This window comes from Heterocephalus glaber, unplaced genomic scaffold, assembly GCF_053883595.1.
Source record: "Heterocephalus glaber isolate CG9 unplaced genomic scaffold, H.glaber_assembly_v1.0 deba00001472, whole genome shotgun sequence".
Classification (NCBI taxonomy): domain Eukaryota; kingdom Metazoa; phylum Chordata; class Mammalia; order Rodentia; family Bathyergidae; genus Heterocephalus; species Heterocephalus glaber.
The window spans coordinates 44,871,013-44,890,764 of record NW_028258315.1 but is presented as its reverse complement, the minus strand read 5'-3'; the positions used below and the strand labels follow the sequence as shown (position 1 = coordinate 44,890,764).

Sequence of the window (19,752 nt, the reverse complement as noted above, 5' to 3'; positions counted from 1 at the left end):
CATTTGTATTGAGGAGAGCTGGGCCTCGGAATAGTTTTCTCAGCCATTACCTGGGCTACGGCAGGGTCCAGATTGTTCATGATCATGTGCATGATGGCTGCGGCGGCTTTTGTCTGGCAAGGGTACTGCTCGATTGGGTAGGCTCTGCAAGGGGAAGTCCAGGCACCAGGCATGACGGTGGGAAGGTGCCAGACTTTCCTTCCTGCTAAAATGCAGAACCCATTCTAGCCATAGCGTCTGGCCACACAGGTATGGATAGTGAGACATGGCACCTGGAGAACTTGGTGGGAGCCTCAGCACAGGAGCCCACCTGTCTGTACAAACTACATACTAAGGCCCACCCCACTGGTGGTTAGATAGTCTGAGCTTCCACATGGCCAGGGACAGGGAACTCGGGGCCCTCACCCCAGCCAGTCTCTCTCACCACTTGACAAGGGGTACCTAGGAGAAAGCTGATGGCAAAGCAGAGGTGAAATATACTTTCAAGAAGCCTTTACCTAGCTGGGTGTGATGGCACATGCACTCCTGAAGGGTGAAACAGGAAGTTTTGCAAGTCCCAGCTCAGCCTGCTTAGACCCTGGCTCAAAACAAGTGTTCTGAGTGGATTTTGTTTGCAATTTGGCTTCAGGATTTCCCAGGATGGACTGCCCAGGTCAGCAGGGCCAGGCAAGAGAGATCTGTTTCATGAGGGGTCTCTGTCTTCTGACCAGGCTTGGCTGCCTTCAGCTCTCAGCTCCAGACGCCAAGGATGACAGCACACGTCCTTCTCCCACCATCCTCACCCTGAGTGAGGGAATCAGCTTGCTATGACACCTCCAGGTGGCCCCTAACTTTGACAGACAAGATTTTCCTGGCTGTGGACTCCCCTGGTTTCCCGATCTTTAGCACAGCCTGCTTTAAATCATGTCCACCAGTGCTCACCTCATTTCAATATTGGGACAGAACCTGTACATGTAGATGTGCCCATATAGTCGCAGCTCCTGGGCAAACTCTGGGGCCAGCAGTTCCTGGACATCAGGTGGGAAGTAGCGCAGGGCATTCCTCAGTGCCAACTGTGTAGGAAAGGAGGATGTGACAGGCAGCTTAACAGGGGTGTCCAGGCCTGGATCCCCCTATGCTGGGCTGTTCTTCTTCCCCACTTGGATCTTCTTCTGCTCCACTCAGCCATCTATTGATCCATTCTGAGACCAACGGGTTCATACTCCAGGCCCATCTGCACTATCGCCTTCTATTGGAGGCCTTCCCTAATTGCTGCCCCATTGCCTTCAGGAAGGTGGACCTAGCTCTTCCTTCTTCTTGCTCATTATGGACCAGCCCCAGCCCCAGAGATTAGGCTGTTTGGCCCAAAGCAAGGCCAGTGAGGGGCCTGAGGCCTGTGGCTTGGGGATCAGGGAGATGCAGCCTCAGGAGGAGAAGAGCTGACACTTCATGCGAGCACAGAAGCAACCTCCACCTGGTGCCCAGATTAGGTAAGAGTTTGAAGGCTGAATTCTCACCTAGGTAGACTCCAGCAGTGTACATTGTACACCTATAGCTCCTAGGAGACCTGGACAGAGTCTGAGGCCAGGGACAGGAGGAGACTGAGGGAAAGGAGAGCCCCTCTGAGGCTTCTTACCCAACCACAGAAAGCAACCTAAACTTCCACCCTGTCCAATCACTCTTCTCCCTCAGGCCCCGCATGCTCCAAGTCCTGCCTTCTGGCCTTTGCACTTATGCTTCCATACCCCAAACTCCCCTTTATTACCATAACTTCTCATTAGGAGAACAGATCTGTCTTGGCTTTACTGTTTTTTTGCTTTTCTTTTTCTTTTGCAGTGTTGAGGATGGAATTTAGGACCTTGTGCCTCCTAGGCAAGCATTCTTCCACCAAGCCATACCCACAGCTCCAACTTCTAGCCTCCTTCTTTCCACCTTTGGTTCTCTTCAGAGCTTTTCACCATGGGGCCTGCGATGTCTTTGTTTCCTTCTTATGTCTTATAGGCTGCAGGAGGCCCTGAGGCAAATTTGCAGCATGGGTTGGGAGCTAGTGAGGCAGGGTGGGGCTCTGGGAGATGCCCAGGTCTCCCAATGAACATTGTGGCCGCTTATTCAACCAGCTAACTGTGGCTAACCAGCTGCTCTGGGGTGAGGAAGAGGGGAAACTTAGGTGTGGTAAATTTGCTCACTCACTCAACAAATGTCTAACTAAGAGAGAGATGGTGTGAGGCTGGACGATTTATGTGGACTGTGGACAGAAGTCAGGAGGGCACAGGAGAGACAGGGGCCCAGGACTGAGCTCTGAGAACACTAGCATTCGGTAAAGACACACATTTAAAAGAAAAGAAAAAAGGAAAGCAACCAGTGCATAAAGGGACTGCTGTCAATAAGGTCACTGGACTGGGGGACCAGTTGAAGGCTAATCAACCCCCATACCCAGAGGGAAGATGTGGCTCCTTCCACAGTTCCAACTCCCCGGAAATCTACTCCAAGGGCTCCCTACCTTTCAAGCAAAAGGCAACATGTGTAAGCAAAGCTGAGATGGCAGCCTGTCAGCTCCTGGGTGTCCTCTGCCACCACAGACACCCTAGAGGCTGATCACTGTCTCGCAGCCACAATGGTGTCACCCCAGAGACAGATGGCAGGGCCTTCTGTGTAAGCCCTGGTGACTAAATGGAGGCGACCAGCAGGGAGGCGAACAAGGGGAAGGAAACGTTACCACTGCCTCAACATCCACTGAGCTGAGCCAGGTGGGGAGAACTATGAGGCAGGGTGCCAGCCACCCCTTCTCTCCTGACCTTGAGCTTCCCGCCCCTCTACCTCTCCCTATCTGTCCACCAGCACCCACACTCCAAGGACCCCCCTCAGTGTCTCCTCCTGTTACCCACCCACACCCTTTCCTGCTTCTTCCTAGCTCCACCCCTCCCAAACCGCCTCACCTCCCCCTTCAGCAACCCCCAAACAAGCCCTCCCTCTGCCTTTGTGGGCAGCATTCAGGGGAAAGTCTAGGGTACTGTCACTCAAAAAATGTAGTGTCTCTGGGGGTGGCGGAATTGCTTTGTGTGTTAATGGGAATCGATCCCAGGACTTTGGCACTGAGCTACATCCCTACCTTTTTTTTTTTTTTTTTTTAATTTTGAGACAGGGTCTAAGTCCCTGAGTTGCCCAGGTGGAACTTGAACTTGTGATCCTGCTGCCTCCCAGAGTAGTGGGATTCTAGGCATATGCCACCATGACCAAGAATCATCTCTAAATCTTTGTTGTATTGGTATTTTCTACTTTCTTCCCACTGTTTTTGAAATTCTTGACAAAGAAAAAGTAGGTAGAAAACTTACATAACCATGTCACCTGCTTTATTTCATTTGATCTTCTGCACAGCTGTCTTAAAACATTTTCATCCTCAGTTTACAAATGAGAAAAGCCAGCCCCCAGAGTTGCCCCAGGGCAGAGCAGCTTCAGGACCGCTGGTGTGTGCACCCATTCACCTAGGTCTATGCCCTGGTAATAAAATGGGGGCATCAGATGAGGGGCAGCCTGGACTGCAGCTCTCTCTAGCACTCATCCTTCTCTCAGTAGGGTGATAGCTGCAGTGCACATCCACTCAGATGGGGAGGGGGCATTTACAAATGGACACAAGAGCTGACCATTGGCAGCAGAATAGGAAAGTCATGAGGCAGTGTTTGGGCTGGGCAAGGTACACATTTCACTCTTCTTGCTGGGATTGGTCCAGTTTACAACTTCCTGGTTCCTCCTCCCATTAGGGGTGTCCACACCACCATCATTTACTGTCTGGGTGACCTTGAGCCTCAGGGTCTCCTCATCTGTAAATGGAGTCTATAATTCCAAACCTCAGGGTGGTCATTCCTAAGAAGTATCAGGTGTGGCAGAGTCTGGCATACATTTCTCCCTCCCCCAGAGCTCTTGGAGGCTAAAGTGGACAGTTGAGGGCCAGAATTAGGGGGTGCCTGCCTGGACTTCCTGGAGGGTACCTAGAAGACACCAGGTCCCAGGAGACATGAGTTGGACTTCTTACCTGCTCCTCCATGGGGCTGAGGCCGGGGGTCCTGACAGGGGCGTGTGGCACCCCAGCCCAGCGTCCCTGGTTTTGTGGGAGGGGTCGCAAGGGCAGGCCGGAGCACAGCACCTGGAGGCTGGACATGTCTGCTGAGATTGAAGTAGAGACCAGCACAGTGGGGAGGCCGGGAGGACAAGGAACAATCAGGACTCAGCAGGATGGGGACCTCCAGTCCCAGGGACACCTCCTCCAGCCCCTCATTGGGCCCTGCGCCTATGGAAGGAGCCACGTGTGGGTCACAGGGGCAGGTCCTTGGGTCACTAGCTGGCCGATAGGAATATTGATTTGGGGGGAGGGGCAGGCTTCCTGTTGGGGAGACTTGGGCCAGATGGGGGTCCACTCATGCTTCAAATGGGGTGCCCAGAGGGGCTTATGTTTAGGATATGATTTGGGGAGCTGGTGGGGCTCTACCATTGGAATTTGCTCTGGAAGTTTCACGGAGTTACACCAAGGTGGCAATATTGGAACTTGTGTCCTGGTAATGGGGAACCATGTGACATGGAACTTGGCAGAGACTCTGGCAGAAACCAGTGTCCCTTGTACATCTCTTCCCTGCCACCTAAGAGGGAGTGTGCATGGGTGGCAGTTGTGGTTGGACTCTCCCCCCAAACTTGTATACCTTCTTTTGGCTCTCAAGGCACGACAGGGTACTCTACTCCAATCTCAAAGCAATTTGTGATGTACCACCTATGGGATGGCCCTCATCCCCTAATCCATGAACAATTCTTCAAGAAAGCATTTCTCATTAGCCCTATGCTATAGAGAAAGAAACTGTGGCCCAGGTCTCACACAGCCAGGAAGTGACCACAGTTGAATCCTAGCATACCTGAAAAGCAACACCTGGGTGCAGATCCAGTTGTGCTCCTGATCTGTTCCATGATCTCTGGTCCCTGTCCAATCTACACAAGTGAACAGTAACCAAATGCACAGGCTGCTGTGGACAGGAAAGGCCTGAGCAGGTAAGTGACAGATTCCACCTCCTAGGCTTTGCTTCTCTGAGCATATCACATAAGGCAGTTTACTTCTCCCTCACACCTGTTCTGTGAGGTGCACCATCTCATTTCATGGATGAGAAAACAGGTTAGAGAGGTGATGGGGTGAAGCTTGGATCAAGCTCTCTTGGAACCCAGAAGTCTAGCTCTAGCCACCCTCTGGGCTGCTTTTGCTCTCTTAGGGTACTGTGAGCGGCTGCTACTGGATGTTATGTTGTAATGTAATAAAAAAATATTTATCTATCTCTGTCACTTCCTAAAACCTTTGTAGACAGGAATACCAGGAGAATCTTTGGTTCTGACATTTGTTGTTTGCCCCAGAGTTCTTGACAATGAATTGGTAAATCTCTTGGAATTTCCAGGATGTTGGAGCATCTTTTGCCCGAGTGAGATGACTCCTGATGGGCTCCCAAAAGCACCTGGCTGCCTGGGAACTTCCACCTCCAACCCCAACCTCCAGAGAAGAGAAAGGGCTGAAGATTGAGTTCATCATCAATGGCCAATGAGGTAATCAGTCCTGCCAGTGAATGAAGCTTCCACAAAAACCCCAAAGGACAGGGTTTGGAGAACTTCTGGCTAGCTAAATGCCTGGACATTCCTGGAAGGTGGCCCATCTCAAGTGGACTTGCCCCTTTGCCAAACCACATACCGTGCATTTCCTCCATGTGATTGTCTATCTGTATCCTTGGTAATGTCCTTTATAATAAACCTGTAAACACAAGTCAAGTGTTTCCCTGAATCTTGAGTCATTAATTAACAAATTAATCAAACTTGAGGAGACGTTCACAGGAACCCCAATTTATAACCAGGGCAGAAGCACAGGTCACAACCTGTGCTTTCAACTGGCATCTGAAGTAGGCACCACCCTGTGGGAATGAGTCTTTAATGGTGGGATCTAGTGCAATCTCTAGGCAGAGTTGGAACTGAGTTGAATTCAAGGACATCGTGCTGAAAAATTGGTTGTTGATAGACTGAAAACTTCACATATGAACTGATGAGCAGCACACGATGTGCTGAGTATGTGAGTGACAAGGAAAATCTCCCCCTCCTTGTCTCTCTCTCCCTTACTGGGATCTGAGGTATCACCCACAGGGAGGGTGCCTAGAAGGGTGGCCAGCAGAAGCCACTCAGGCCTGCCTTCTGCCATTCCTCCTGTTCCTCCATCTTTTCAACACAGTTGACTGAGCCCCTCCTTGTACCAGGCACTCATGTAAGGCCTGAGAACAAACTGAATGACACAGGTGTCCTTGTCATACCCCCTGTTCCTGAGCACTGCATACAGCCTGGGCCCCAGTGGCCAGCACCTATGTCTGTCTGTTCATGGGCTTCTGGTGCCCCCAAACTGCTTCTCCCCACACAGAGGCCAGAAAGACAGGGCTGGGAAATTGGCAGCCCCTCCTCAGCCAGGAGCCAGGGGAGGGAGTAATGGCTATGGGGAGCACACCTGGTCTCCCAAGTTCCAGCAGGTCTGCCCGCCAGGGTGGTATCGTGTCTTTCCAGGCTGCTTTCCCTTCTGTTTCACTCCCTGATCCCCTTAACAGGCAGATCCTCACTAAATTCTCAGTACTGAGCCCTTGTCTTAGGGTTCACATCTGCAGGAGACCTCATCCACAGATGGCTCAAGAGAAGCCAAAAATCCCAGTAGTTTTGGTGAAATGTCCTGGTTTTTAAATGAGCTATTTACAATTTAAAAATTTAATTAAAAATTTAAATTAATTTTTTTAACATTTCACAGGAGATATCTCTCTGAAAAACTCCTTCCCCAGACAGCTGTTGGGCCTTATTCCTCCCTGTAGTCCTGCCTCTGCTCACATGTCATCTCCACCCTGAGGGCTGCCCCTCCCACTCTGATCACATCAGATACTCCTCCCATCCCTTTAACAAGCTCTATTTTCTTCATAGCACCAATCATAGCTATTTACTTCCATTTTTATGCCCCCATCTATAATTTGAACTCCAGAGAACTCTATCGGAGCCTCCCCATAAAGAGGATGTAGGTATCTGAATGAATGGAGTGAATGTTAGCCCTGGTGGAAGGGCAGGAAGATACAGAGGAAAATTTCTCCAGGAAGTTCTTAAGTCTTGGAACTCTAGTCAGGCACCCTTGTGCCCCAAGACCCAGGATCTTCCCAGGGAGCCTTCAGGGGCCAACTCTCCAGGGACATCTGCAGATGACGGGCTGAGGTGTTTTTTTCAACATTGGCCACCAGGTGGCGGCCTATAAACGTACAACACAAGGATTTCTCCAGGGGTTGGGGCTGGGTTCAGGGAATACAGGAAGGCTGATGACAAGGGATAGGGATAACTCCTAATCTCTGAGTCCTGGGCCAGGCTGAGGGTGAGCTGGAGGTTCTTCAAACTGAGAGAGTCATGATAAGGAACCTTTTAAAAGTCTTTTTAAAAATATTTTATTTTGAGGCAGGGTCTTGCTAAATTGCTAAATGGTTCAGGCTGGGCTCAAACTTGTGTTCCTTCTGCCTCAGCCTCCCAGACTGCTGGGATTTCAGGCGTGCTCCATGTCCCACATAAGGAATTTATGGTTTTATTTGTGAGTTGGGCTTTCCACCCCTCTGCTATTTGAGAACCATCATCACTTATATTTTAAAGCCAGAATAATTATTACTTGCTTAATATTCTTCCTTTAAATGGCCCTTTAAAACTTAAGTGTAAGAGGAAAGAATTTTTGTATCACCACCTTAACAGGAACCAGAGTCATTTGCAAGGCAGTAACTATAAAATTAATTATTTACTAGTACTAAGTGCTTCCACGTACTCACTGTTGCAAATATCGCCTGTGACTTCTTTAATCTCCACAACATTGTGATTGTTAGTATTTTTCCATTGTACAGGGAACTGGGGCACAGAGAGGTTAGGTAACTTTCCTGATCTCACACAGCGGTAAGTGGCACAGGAGGTTTTGAAGTCACTGGATTTTTCAAGAGCAGTTTAAAAACTGTAGTTGAAGGCCGTATCCTACTCCATACACAGACGTTGTTCACTGTTGGCTCAAACACGCAGACCTGTGCACACAGTAACAGTTGTTCCCTTAGTTCCCTTGACACCCTGACCTCTGGGCAGCAAGACCACGGGGTCATGGGTGGTCTGCTCACCCCGCAGGTCTAGCTGGGTGCGTTTATTCTTTTTGTTTTTATGTGTTCATTGCTGGGGATGGAAGGTAGGGCTTCACACAAGTTCAGCAAGTGCTCTGTCACTCCAGCCCTTCCTTTATCTTCCAAAGGCTGCACTTTAGGCTCAGGGCTCCCCGCTGCCCACTCCCAGCTCAAGAGACCTCAGTAAGTTCTAGTGCTCACCTGGTGCCCAGAACAGTTTTGGGTACAGGAGGCCAAGACTCAGGCCCCATCTTCCTTCCAGACTGTGGACAGGACCTGTATGAGCAGGATTCTGGCCGGGCCTGGAGACTCTATAGGCCAGGTTACAGGGTGGCTTTAGGGAAAGGAAGAGACACTTTTCTGTCTGACACTGGGGGTGGAGATCCTGGAGGAGTCATGGACAGGGAGCCTGTTTCCTTGGGCCCCTGGTGACTAAGGCAGCAAAAAGGCAGGGGTCACTGCCTGGGTTGGGTCTGCTCCTTCCTTTCTCCAGGAAGACCACGCTTCTCTTCGGGTAGGTGATGGCACTCCAGGGCAAACTCTACGGGGCGGAGCCTCACCGGCGGCGGGGCTCCTTCCCCCAGTCTCCGCCCCACGTAGGGGTCTGTAGTCCCATTCTATCAGGTGGTGGTTGGGAGCACGGCGTGAGAGCCAAGAGCATGGTCAGCCAGCACCCACCTCCTCGTCTCTGGCGGCCCACAGTCTTAGTGACTCCTGGCCGGGGTCGGGCAGCCTAAACCTACACAGCCCTTGCTCACCCGCGTCGCAGCCTTGGTACGCGCCACCCGGGCGGATCCGGCCGAGCTGGGAACTGCTGGTCCTGGGGCGGGTCCTAGGGCTCTGAACCGCTACCCTCTGCCCAACAGAGGACTACATCCCGGCCTAGAAAAGAGGCAGCTGGGAGCACAGAATGGGGAGGCGGTGCTGCTGGCGGCGGCGCGGGTTGGTGACCGCGTGTCTAGGCGCCGCGTTCCTGCTCCTGTGCACTGCGCCCCGCGCCCTCCGCCTGGGTGAGTGCCCTCCCAGTCTCTCCGCCCCCGACCACCTGCAGTCCGACCTCTGGAGGGTCTTGGAGGACACCTGCCTTCTCCTCCCCAGCTGGGGAGCAGGAATGGTAGGAGAGGGGCTGGTAGGGCCCAGAAAAGCTGTAGACGCACGCCCCAGCAAGAATCTTGCGAGCCCTCAGAACTGACCTCCCAGTCCCTGGGAGAGGTGACCATTCCGGTCCGCAGCCTGTACTTGGAGGCGAAGGCCATTTGTGGGTGGTGGAGGGCATTTGGCTTTGCACTTCACTCTCAGCCTTGAGAAGCCCCTCCATGTAAGCTATGTAAGCCCCACCACGTAAGCTCTTTGATAGGGGCAGCTTGATGTTCTTGCTCCTGTTATCCATCTGCGCCATCTTCTGTGTCCTGGAGCGCTCTGCCCCACCCTGGGAAGGGCTGTGCTGAACCCACTGAAGGCCTGATTGGGGGGAAACTGAGGCAGCCAGCCTTGACTCTGTGGGGCTGAGTGCCTGGGTCATCTCAAACCCTCTTATCAACCCATTTCTGAAGGAGGAAACTGAGACCAGAGAGGTTGAGGGACTAGTGTGGATGGCTAAGTTCCAGCTCCATGATCTGCCTGGATCTAGGGTGTTAGGGAGCACCTTAATCTGGGTGGCTGTTTTTCTGTGTGTTTGTGTGTGTGTGTGTGTGTGTGTGTGTGTGTGTGTGTGTGTGTGTGGTCTTTGCTCACTCCCCTACCTCCAGTGTGAGCTCTTTGAGAACCTGGGATCTCCCAGATGGTCCCACTCTCAAGCATCCATAAGGACAGTGGAGTAGAGGGGTTGAGGGTGACCCAAGACTTGAGGCCCAGGAAGCTGTTTTCAGGGTGGCACTTACCTGTGGAGGAATCCAGCTGGGTCCAGGCAAGTGGACTGAAAGTCACTCAACAAACCTTACCTGCTAGGTGGCCTTCCTTCCCATTTCATGCCTTCAGTGATCCCACCTATAAAATGGGTACTAAGTCCTTACAGGGTATCTGGGAAAGAAACCTTAAATATGGTAACAGGCAAGAAGAAGGTACTTAGTCCCAAGCCTCTAATTTTGCTGATTGCAATTCTTTGGAGCTACACTAAGCTCCCCCCAACCCAGGGTGGGAGCTTTCCTCTCTCTCCTCCTCAACTTTCCCTGATTGCCAGTAGGGTGGCGGCTAGAGTTTGGTTAGCAGGTAGGTGTGCAGAGCTTTGGGAAGCCTCCTCAGTGCTCATAAGATCTTGTCTCATTCCACCTTCCATGTGACCATGGCCCTGCTATGCCCACCCATGGTTGCCTCCCCAAGCCTGTGGGAAGGAGGTAAAGTCAGTCTTTCCAGCCCCTGTCCCCATGGCCCTGTCTGTGATCTGGCTGTTAGTGTGCAGGTGCTCATCATGTCTTAGCAGAACAGAGTGTCCTCTGGGGCAGTCTGGGTGTGGTCCCAGTGTCTGTGGCTGTCACAGTCTCTGTCCACCCAGTCATTCAGTTGACAAATGTTTACCTAGTCCTGGAACAGGGCAGGGCACAGTGGTTCCAGCTTCTCAGGGATCAGCCCCTAATTGGTGTGAGAGAGAAGACACTCAAATGTCTGGGTCCTGGGGAGCTGTCTGCAGAGGGGCATGCATCTTTGAGTGACACTCTGTGCATTGTCATTGTGTCTCCACATCTCCATGGGACACCTTTCTCCTGCCACCTCCTTTGCCCAGGTTTAAGAGAGGTAGCCAAGGTTACCTGGGTTCTGCTCCTTTGGACCTCCCTCCTCTCCTGCAAAACCCAGAAGATGGCCCTGTGGGAGGAAGGGAGAGCAGGTGTTAAGAAGGTGACTCATATTCTTCCTTCCTATTGTTTGCCCAGGCTGTATCTCAGCACTCATAAGATCTTGGGTCATTCCACCTTGTATATGACCATGGCCCTGCTATGACCACACATGGTTGCCTCCCCAAGCCTGTGGGAAGGAGGTGCCTAACCTGCCCCAGCTGCCCTGCTGCATTTCTACCCTTGGCTATGACCTTCACACTCAGCAGGTTTGTCTCACTCTGTCTGGCCTGGGAGGTCCCTGCTGACCCCTACTTCCATTCTTTCTGGATTGAAACAGCTCTTTTCTCCTGTAGAGGAGCCCTTCCCACCTCCCAGAATCTCTGTTTCTATTAGACTCTCTTAGACCCACAACCTGTTTCCAGCCTTCCAAACTTGGCAGGCAACCTGAGCAAGCAAGAGTTAATCAAACTGACTCATCCAAGCACCCCCCTGGCTCTTCTCCCTCCCAAACCCCAAGCTGAAGCTCTTGATCTCAGAGGCCTTCACTGGGTGGCTCACTGGGAGGGGAAATGGCTTCAGGGAAAGGCCTGTCCCGCTGCAGGAGGACCCACTGCCCATGACCTCAGTGAGGCTTGGTGTCCCTGTAGCCATGTCCAAATTAGAAGGGGCTGATAGGGTGTGGTTTGTAGCCAGTGAGGGCCAGAGTCCTCTTGGGCACAAGGGCTCCAGGGCCCAGAAACAATTTTAACCTTTTGTTTTTTTTTTTCTGGTACTGGGAGATCAAACTGAGGATCTTGTGCTTCCCAGGCAGGCGCAGCACCACTAAGCTACATCCCCTGCCACTTAGGCTCAATTTCTACCTATTGTCCTAGGCAGGTAGCCTGTCACTGTCCTGTTCTTCTTCAGAGTAGGAGGTGTCACTCTGTTGGGCAAGGGAGCACTGAAGGGCTGCCAGTTCAGGCCTGGGCTCCTGCTGCCCCAGGGATCCCAGAGACCTTTTAGTTTTGGGGAGCATTCCCTTGAGATCTAACACCAACAATGACCTAGAGCTCAGGGTCTGGGGAGGAGGGGCACTGCCTAACACCCTGCTGTCCTCACACTCTCACCACTGGGGTCCCTGTGGCAGCTCCACTGTCATCCCCAGGGTCCCCTCCTGCCTTTTTGTTCCTTGGTTTCCCTGCCCTGACATTATGGTGACTGTGCTTCCTGTGGTTGGGTGTGCCAAAGACCACAAATGTGCTCGGTGCCTTTTGGTGCCAAGTGTCTCTCTAGGCCAGTGATGGCAAACCTTTTAGAGTTTTCAATGGTAACAGCCTACTGCGGCATGTGTACCATTGGTTTGCCACCACTGCTATAGGCACTGGGAAATGGTGAGGAACAAAACTCAACAAATATCTCTGTCCTCACAAAGCTTATGTTTTTAATATTACCACCCCAAATCTCTACTCTGTATCCTTTATCCCCAAGACACACCCACCAAAAGCCATGATGGTGACATGTTAAATCCCTCCCTGGCTGCTCTACTGTGCTAGACCCCACCCTCCCTGCCCTGCCCTCCTCTCCTTTTCCACAACCTCTAGAATGTCACAAGTGTTCCTCAGAACCAGTGTAAGCCTCAGGTGACTTCCAGATGGCCCTAAAGTTGGGCTCAGAGGAGGGATGGCATGGAAGGGAGTGGGGCAGAGAGAGAAATGGCATATTTCCAGCAGAGGCCCCCAGCTGCCTCCTTCAGAGGCTGCTGCCCTCTTCTTCCAGGCCTTGTACCTTTTCTGAGAGCCCAGCACTTCCTGTCCAGAAGTAACATGGGTTAACACAGACCTCCTTCCACATTCTTCCTGGAGAGGGTGAGAGGAGGGATCCAGGAGCCTCAGGCAGGTTTTCTTCTGGAGGGCAGTCAGGTGAGTTAGCAAGAAGAGCGGGAGTAGCTGCCAAATCCACAGTGGCCCACCCTGCTGCTGGAGTGTCAGAGGCCCCTTCAGAAAGCACTCTGAGTAAAGGCCAGCTGGCAGGATGGGTGGCTCAAAAGAGTAAGAATCAGAAATCCCATTTTGCAGCGGAGATAAACTGAGATCAAGGAAAAGGAAGACTTACTCAAGACAGGAAGTTTTGCGGCTAGAAATTAAATCATAAACTAAATCTGAAGTGATTAGCCTTTCCACTCCATACAGCAGGGGCATTGGGTTGAGAAATGAGGAAAGGAAATTGCAGACAGAAGGAGTAGCACAGACAAAAGCATGAGGGAATAAAATGGCCTGTGGGTAAAGCTCAGGATCCCTCAAGTGATGGGGTGGGAGCCAATAAAGTACTGTAAGTTGGGGCTGGGTCATGAATGGATTTGAATGACAAGCTAGGAGTTGGGATGCTCTCCCTATGGCCATGAGGCACTCTCAGTCTTTAAATAAAGTCATTAACATTGGCTGAGGTGCAGGAGTTATGCGAAGATGAAATAGTCCCATTTCCTTATAGAACTTACCTTGTCAGAGTTGTCAGCCCACATATAAATCAGATGATTTCAGCACTGATGAGTGCCCTGAATACATTAAAAGGAGAGCAGTCACGGTAAGAAACTGCTGTAGAGTGCTGTTTTAAAATGGTTGGAGAGGCTTCCTTTGCAATATTTGAGTTAATGTCTGATCAATGAGAAGCATCTACCCATGTGAAAATTTCCAGAAAATCATCTCAGGCAGCGGTAACAGCCAGTGCAAAGGCCCTGAGGCAAAAGGGAAGACTATTGTGGCTAGAGCTGAGTGAGCTGGTGGGAAGAGTAAACCTGTGTTGGAGGGGCCCTGGGAAGGAATCTGCTGTGAGCCAAGCAAGTGGGAAGCCAAGTAGATTTTGAGATCATTAAGTGGACTAAGTGGAAATAGGAGACTGGTGAGGAGGTTTCAGTGGGTGTTCTGGGAAGCTGATGGGAGCCTGGCCTGGGCTCGCTGTGATGGGGTGAAAGTAGGGGTGCTGAGAGTTCTAGAGGAAGAGCAGATGGGATGATACCTAAGAATGATCTGGTCAGATCAGAGTTCTTTCCATTTGGTTTATGGGAAAAAATGATCCTGGCTCAGGCAGCCAGCTCGCTCCTGATAGCCCCTTTGGGGAAGGAGTGGAGCAGTGAAGACCCTGGTGGCTGCTGGCCAAGCTGTTCATGGGGTCAGTGCTGTTTGGGCCCAGCTGTACCTGCTCCCCTGGCCTTACAACACTGACCAGCTAGAACTTATTAACCAGAAACCTGGTGTTGTAATCTCTGCACATAGACCTGGGGAGTCTCCAAATAGTATCTTACCCCAAACTGTGACTTGTGCCCTCACCCCTACTCCCTTCCTTAGCAGGGTGTAGGCAGGGGTCAAAGATGATTATCTTGTTTCTTTCAGGCTTATCTGTGTGGCATTTCATTTGCTATCTTATTTGGCAAGAAGGCCTAACCACGCAATGTTTGCAGGTGTCCCATCTGTGTCCCGCCATGGTCCGTGTGACCTTGAGATGCTTGCTTTCCCTCCCCAAGCTGGCATTTTCTCATCAGTCGGTAAAACAGAGACCACCAGTCCACGAGCACGATGAGGATGGATAGGGTCATGTGCAGGGTGAGTGGGTCCCCAAGAGGCAGGGTGGCAGAAACTGGTGTCTGTCATTTGGGGTCAAATCCTGCCTGGGCACAGCAAATGACCTGAGGCCACGGCCAAATTTCTTTGCTTCCTGACCCTCAGTTTCCTCAGCTGAAAAATGGGGCCAACAATAGTTTCCACCTGCTAGGAGGAAGGATACCCATGTATACCAAGTGTTGAGCACAGTGCAGAGATTGCCCATCCCAGAATTTTGAGGAACCTGCCATTATGCCCCAGGTACCTCCTGCACTATGAGGACCTGGGCAAAGCCTGCCTCCCTCTGCTGACTGCTGTGTTCACTGGGACGCTTTTGCCCACCTCTAGTGAGACCATGAAGCCTGGATCTGGGTGCCACCAATGGTGGGTGGTCCACACACTGGAACACACACTAGGCTGGGACCTGCCTGCTTTGCCAGTTTCCATAACGGCTCATCCCCCACTACTTCCTACCTCTTCAAAGCCAACTGGTCTGCTCTGGGCTTTTTCAGAAGTGCCACTGTTTCAACATCCTGCCCCTCCCTGATTCTGTCTGTGTTTCTCTTTTCCTAGCTAGGGTCCCTGTCCTGTATGGCTGTCTCCTTGTCTCTGTCTTGGCACCACCTCCATCTCTCCCATCATATTCTCTCTCCGCCCCGCCCCCCCAGCTTCCTAACCTCTCATCAGTTGTGTTCCCTTCTTCAAAGCAGAAACCGCTCGTGGTTTCCCTGTGGCTGCTCTTGGTGGTTGAAGTTATAGATCCAGCCCAGGCCCCTCCCAGACTACAAAGACAAGGGCCTGCCATCTCTTTCCTTGGCCTGCTTATCTGTGCCACCATGGCTTTGGCAGGGGGCCTGGGATCTGAAGCCCAGCAGAGGGGCTTGGGGACATAAGCCAGGTGGGCTTGGGGCACTAGGAGTGGTGTTAGCAGGAGTCCTAGTGTAGCTGTTTGGGACCAATCCCCAGCTGTCTCCAGTGGGCTGGACCCAGGGATCCTCAAGGCACCCTTGTTCTGACCCTACTATCCATGCCCTCTATGGCCAGCCTGTACATCCTGCCAGGCCCAGGGCCCCTGTAGTTTATGTGCTGTGCAGGAGTGGAGCTGCATAGAGGCAGCCTACCCCTGTAATCATTGACCACAGCTATTCTGGGCCTCTCTCTGGTGCCTGTTCCATCTCATCCACCACCCACTGGCTGCTCTTATGGTACCCACTTTGCTGCAGACTGCGGTCTGGCCAGGAAATGAGAGGCCTTGGGTAAAGGGTAGTGTTTTTGGAAAGTTAGGAGTCTCTGAGCCCGGGGGCCCTGGAGTACTCAGGCTGCTTTTTGGTCACTGTGAGCTGCTTCTCCTGCTCCTTGATCACAGAGCTGGACTGGTAGACACCAGCTCTAGCTCAGTCCCTAGCTGCACCCCTGAGGAGATTGCTTTACTGGTGACCTCCAACCACAGGAACACTGCTAATCTGCAAAATGGCAAGAAGAACTCATCTTCTCTCCTGGTGGTGAGAGATGCTGCCCTAGCAAGGGGGCATGCTAGCTCAATGTGTGAGGACTGCTGCTATGTTTAGGCCTGTGGCAGTGGCCAGATGCACTGGTCCCAAGCCCAAGGCCTCCTTCTACTTTGAGGGACCAGCCAACATATTTCCTCTCTCCTGTCAGCTCATTCTCTGATGACAGTGGTGTTCCTGGGATGTGTCTACCTGCTAGGAGGGCAGCTATGTGTCCAACAGAGATCCCTGGGTCTGAGTATGGAGGCAGAAGTTCAAGTGTTGGACCATTGGTGACTTCCAAGATATATACAGGTCCTGAGCTTCCCGGGGCCTCAGTTGCCTCCAAATGCCCTAGTCACAGGTGAGCTGGGTCCTTGTTCCAAGGACACATGACATGGTCTGGGTGCAGAAAGGGCCTGAGGTAGGCAGAGGCCCCTGCACAGTGGGCTACAGATATGCCCAGCAGGGTTCTGGAGGCCAGGGCAAGTTCAGCTTTGGCATTCATTCTTTCTACCCATCTCTATATTGAGTACATAGTCTGTACTATATGCCAGGCACTGTACCAGTGCCATGGTTCTCAAAGAGCACTACATTGCCCATCACTGTTGAACCTTCTCAGGCCCCACTCCAGACCTGCAGGACCAAAAACTAGGCATGGAGCCTGGCAATGTGTTTCAGACTAAAATTTGAGAACCACTGATCTAGGACACTTTTCCAGCAGGTCAGTATATCACATTTCCTACTTTTATCTGTACCAAAAACTGGTCTTAAGGAATTCTTGAACATTTTTAATGAGCAGCATTTTCTCTTCTTCTTTTTTTTTTTTTTTTTTTTTTGGTACCGGGGATCAAACTTGGGACCTTGGGCTTGCAAGGCAGGAGGTGGAACCACTGAGCTAAATCCCTGGCCCTTTTCATTTTGTTGAAGATCAAGGATTAGAGAAACATTTATTCTCCTTATAAATACATTCTTTTTTCTCTCTATATATATGTATATGAATTATTGAGCATCTTCTTATGTATATTCAATGCTCATATGAATCAAGAATAAATTAAGATAGCTATTGAATTTATTTTAATCTGTAAATTAAGTTGATATTAAATAGTCCTGGATATATTTTCATGATTAATATTTTTACTGACATACAGTTCTCATTCCATAAAATTCACTTTTTAAAGTGTGTAACTCACTGGGTTTTTAAAAGCATATTCAGAATTTGTGCAACTACATAATTCCAGAACATTAGCCATTGGTAGTGACACCTCATTCCCCCCAATGCTTAACCCTTCCCCACCAGCCTTTGGTAACCACTGATCTTACTGTCTTTTTGGATTTGCCTAATCTGGGCATTTTCTATAAATGGACTGTAAGAGGCCCTTTGTTTCTTGCTTAGTATAATGTTTTCTATACTTAGTATAATGTTTTTAAGGTTCATCCACAGTGGAAAGTGAATCAGTACACCATTCCTTTTTATAACCAAATACAGTTCATTTATGGATATATCACACATTTTTTTTTTGTGACACTGGGGATGAAACTCAAGACAAAGCACATGCTAGCCCAATGGTTTACCACTGAACTACACCCCCAGGCCATCACATTTCTATTATCCATTTATTGATGGATTTTGATTGTTTCTATTATGAATAGCACTGATAGGAACATTTGTGCACAAGTTTTTGTGTGAACATGTTTTCAATTCTCCAAGGTATATACTTTAAGAATGAGATTGCTGGATCATACAGTAATTCTGTGCTTTATTCTTAAAAGAATTACCACAGTTTTCCATGATAACTACACTATTTCATATTCCCACCAGTGATGTATGCATAAGGGCTCATTTCTTTACATCTTTGTTGCTGTTATTTTTTATTATAGCCATCCTTGTAGTTTCATTTTCATTTCCCAAATGGCTAGTGATGTTGAATATGTTTTCATGTGCTTATTGGCCATTTATGTATCTTTGGGGAAATGTCTATTCAGATTCTTTGCCCATTTTAAAACTTGAGTTGTGTTTTTATTATATAGCTGTATATTTTGGGTACTAGTGTCTTATCAAAGACATGATTTGCCAATATTTTCTCCCCATGTCTGGGTTGATTTTTACCTTCTTGATAGTGTCCTTTGAAGCATAAACATTTTTAATGTTGTAATTTGATTTCTCTGATTTTATTTTGCTGTTTATGCTTTTGATGTCTAAGAAAGTATCACCCAATCAAAGATCATGGAGATTTATGTCTTGTTTTAATTTTTTAAATACTCTTTTCTTTTTTTTTTTGTACCAGGGATCAAACTTGGGACCTTGCACTTTCGAGGCAGGCAGCAGCACCACTGAGCTAAATTCCTGGCCCTCCTCTTCATTTTTTGAGGCAAGGTCTTGCTATGTAGTTCAGGTTGGCCTTGAATTCAGTATGTAGCCCAAGCTGTCCTCAAAGTCACAGTGATCCTCCTGCCTCAGTCTCCTGAGTGCTGGGATTACAGGCATGCACCACCACACTTAGCTTGTCTGTTTTCACCTAAGAATTTCACAATTTTAACTCTTACTTTTAGGTCTATGATCCATTTTGAGTTAGTTTTTGTATATAGTATGAGGTAGGGATCAAACTTTATTCTTTTGCATGCAAATATCCAGTAAAAACTGTTCTCCCCGTTGAACAGCTGTAGCATTAAAAATCAACTGGTCATAAACATAAGGGTATCTGGACTCTCAGTTCTTTTCATTGACATATATCACAATTATCCATTGGCCATATAATCTTGCCTATTGTAGTTTTTTTTGTTGTTATAAACAATAAATTTCTTTAAATACAATTTAATTTAAAAATTATCATGTAATACCTAAGAGATACAAAAATATGTACAGAATAATGCAATAAGCACCTATAGACTCATCAGCTGACTTAAAATATGGATTTTTATCAAATACAGACAAAATTCTATGAATATTTCACAAATGTACTTACTTCCTTAAATATAACAATATATTTATTTCTCTTTTATTATACTATATACTTACATATTTCTTTTTTTTTCTTATTTTTTTCCCCATTCCTAGCTCTCTCTTCACCCCCTCCACCCTTCCCAATTTACAAAGACTTTATTTCCATTTCTCATCATTTTTCCTTTCTCTTCTTTCCTTTCCCCTGCCCCTCTCACTATGCCTACCCCTTTGGACCTTTTCTTCCTATTTTGCATTATCGATTATTCATTCTAATCATTGGTACATTTTAGGTATACAATATAATGACATTCATCATTGGAAATTTGCACCTTTACAGAGTCTCTCTTGGTTCTAATTTTTCACCCTTGCCCAGCCCTCCCTTCAACCCCTAAATTCCTCCCAATTTACACAGATTTTGTTCCTATTTTTCCATTTTCTCATATTAATCCCATTCCTTTCTATTCTTTCCCCTAGCCCTCCCACTTCCTTCCCCTTTGCCCCTTTTCTTCCTATTTCACATGACCTATTATACATTTAGTCCTTATTTACACTTTCAGTTTCTCACACCAGAGAAACTATTTGGTATTTATTCATGTGTGTCCTATTTATTTCACTTAAGAGTATGGCCTCAATGTGCATCCACTTAGCTATAAATGTCTCTAATTTCTCATTTTTTATGGCTGAGTAGTACTCCATTTTATTAAAAAACCACATCTTCTTTATCCAGTCTCCAGTTGATGGGCATTTGGGCTGTTTCCAAGTTTTAGCTATCACAAACTGTGCTACTATGAACATGGGTGCACATACATCACTGTGGTATGATTC

General features: G+C 49.1%; 2 protein-coding genes and 1 long non-coding RNA gene across 9 annotated transcripts in view; 1 reads left to right on the top strand and 2 right to left on the bottom strand.

The window, feature by feature from the left end:
* Positions 1-4,216, bottom strand: part of Uroc1 (urocanate hydratase 1) — a 32,907-nt gene extending 28,691 nt beyond the window's left edge. The window contains exons 1-3 of the mRNA XM_004854152.4: positions 4,010-4,216; positions 922-1,052; positions 51-144 (exon numbers count right to left, since the gene is read on the bottom strand). Coding sequence (XP_004854209.1) covers positions 51-144; positions 922-1,052; positions 4,010-4,135 — 351 coding nt within the window. The 5' untranslated portion in view covers positions 4,136-4,216. The remainder of the gene's footprint in view (positions 1-50; positions 145-921; positions 1,053-4,009) is intronic.
* A 1,567-nt stretch (positions 4,217-5,783) lies between these two features.
* On the bottom strand, positions 5,784-9,065 carry LOC110351059 (uncharacterized). Its single transcript, XR_002398065.2, has 3 exons — positions 8,912-9,065; positions 8,355-8,464; positions 5,784-8,063 (listed from the first exon to the last, which is right to left on the bottom strand). It is a non-coding gene; the product is annotated as an uncharacterized LOC110351059 (long non-coding RNA).
* The window catches only part of Chst13 (carbohydrate sulfotransferase 13), a 28,550-nt gene continuing 17,551 nt past the window's right edge, over positions 8,754-19,752 (top strand). For 2 of the 7 annotated variants that reach the window (XM_087181994.1, XM_021265992.2), the window contains exon 1: positions 9,039-9,163. Coding sequence is in view for 1 of the 7 variants with exons in the window: in XM_021265991.2 (XP_021121650.1) it covers positions 9,064-9,163 (100 nt within the window). In the remaining 6 variants the exon portion in view is untranslated. Of the gene's footprint in view, positions 8,928-9,024; positions 9,268-14,357; positions 14,500-16,155; positions 16,348-19,752 lie in introns of those variants that run through there. The other 5 variants (XM_087181996.1, XM_087181995.1, XM_087181997.1 and 2 more) reach the window with 5 other exon arrangements.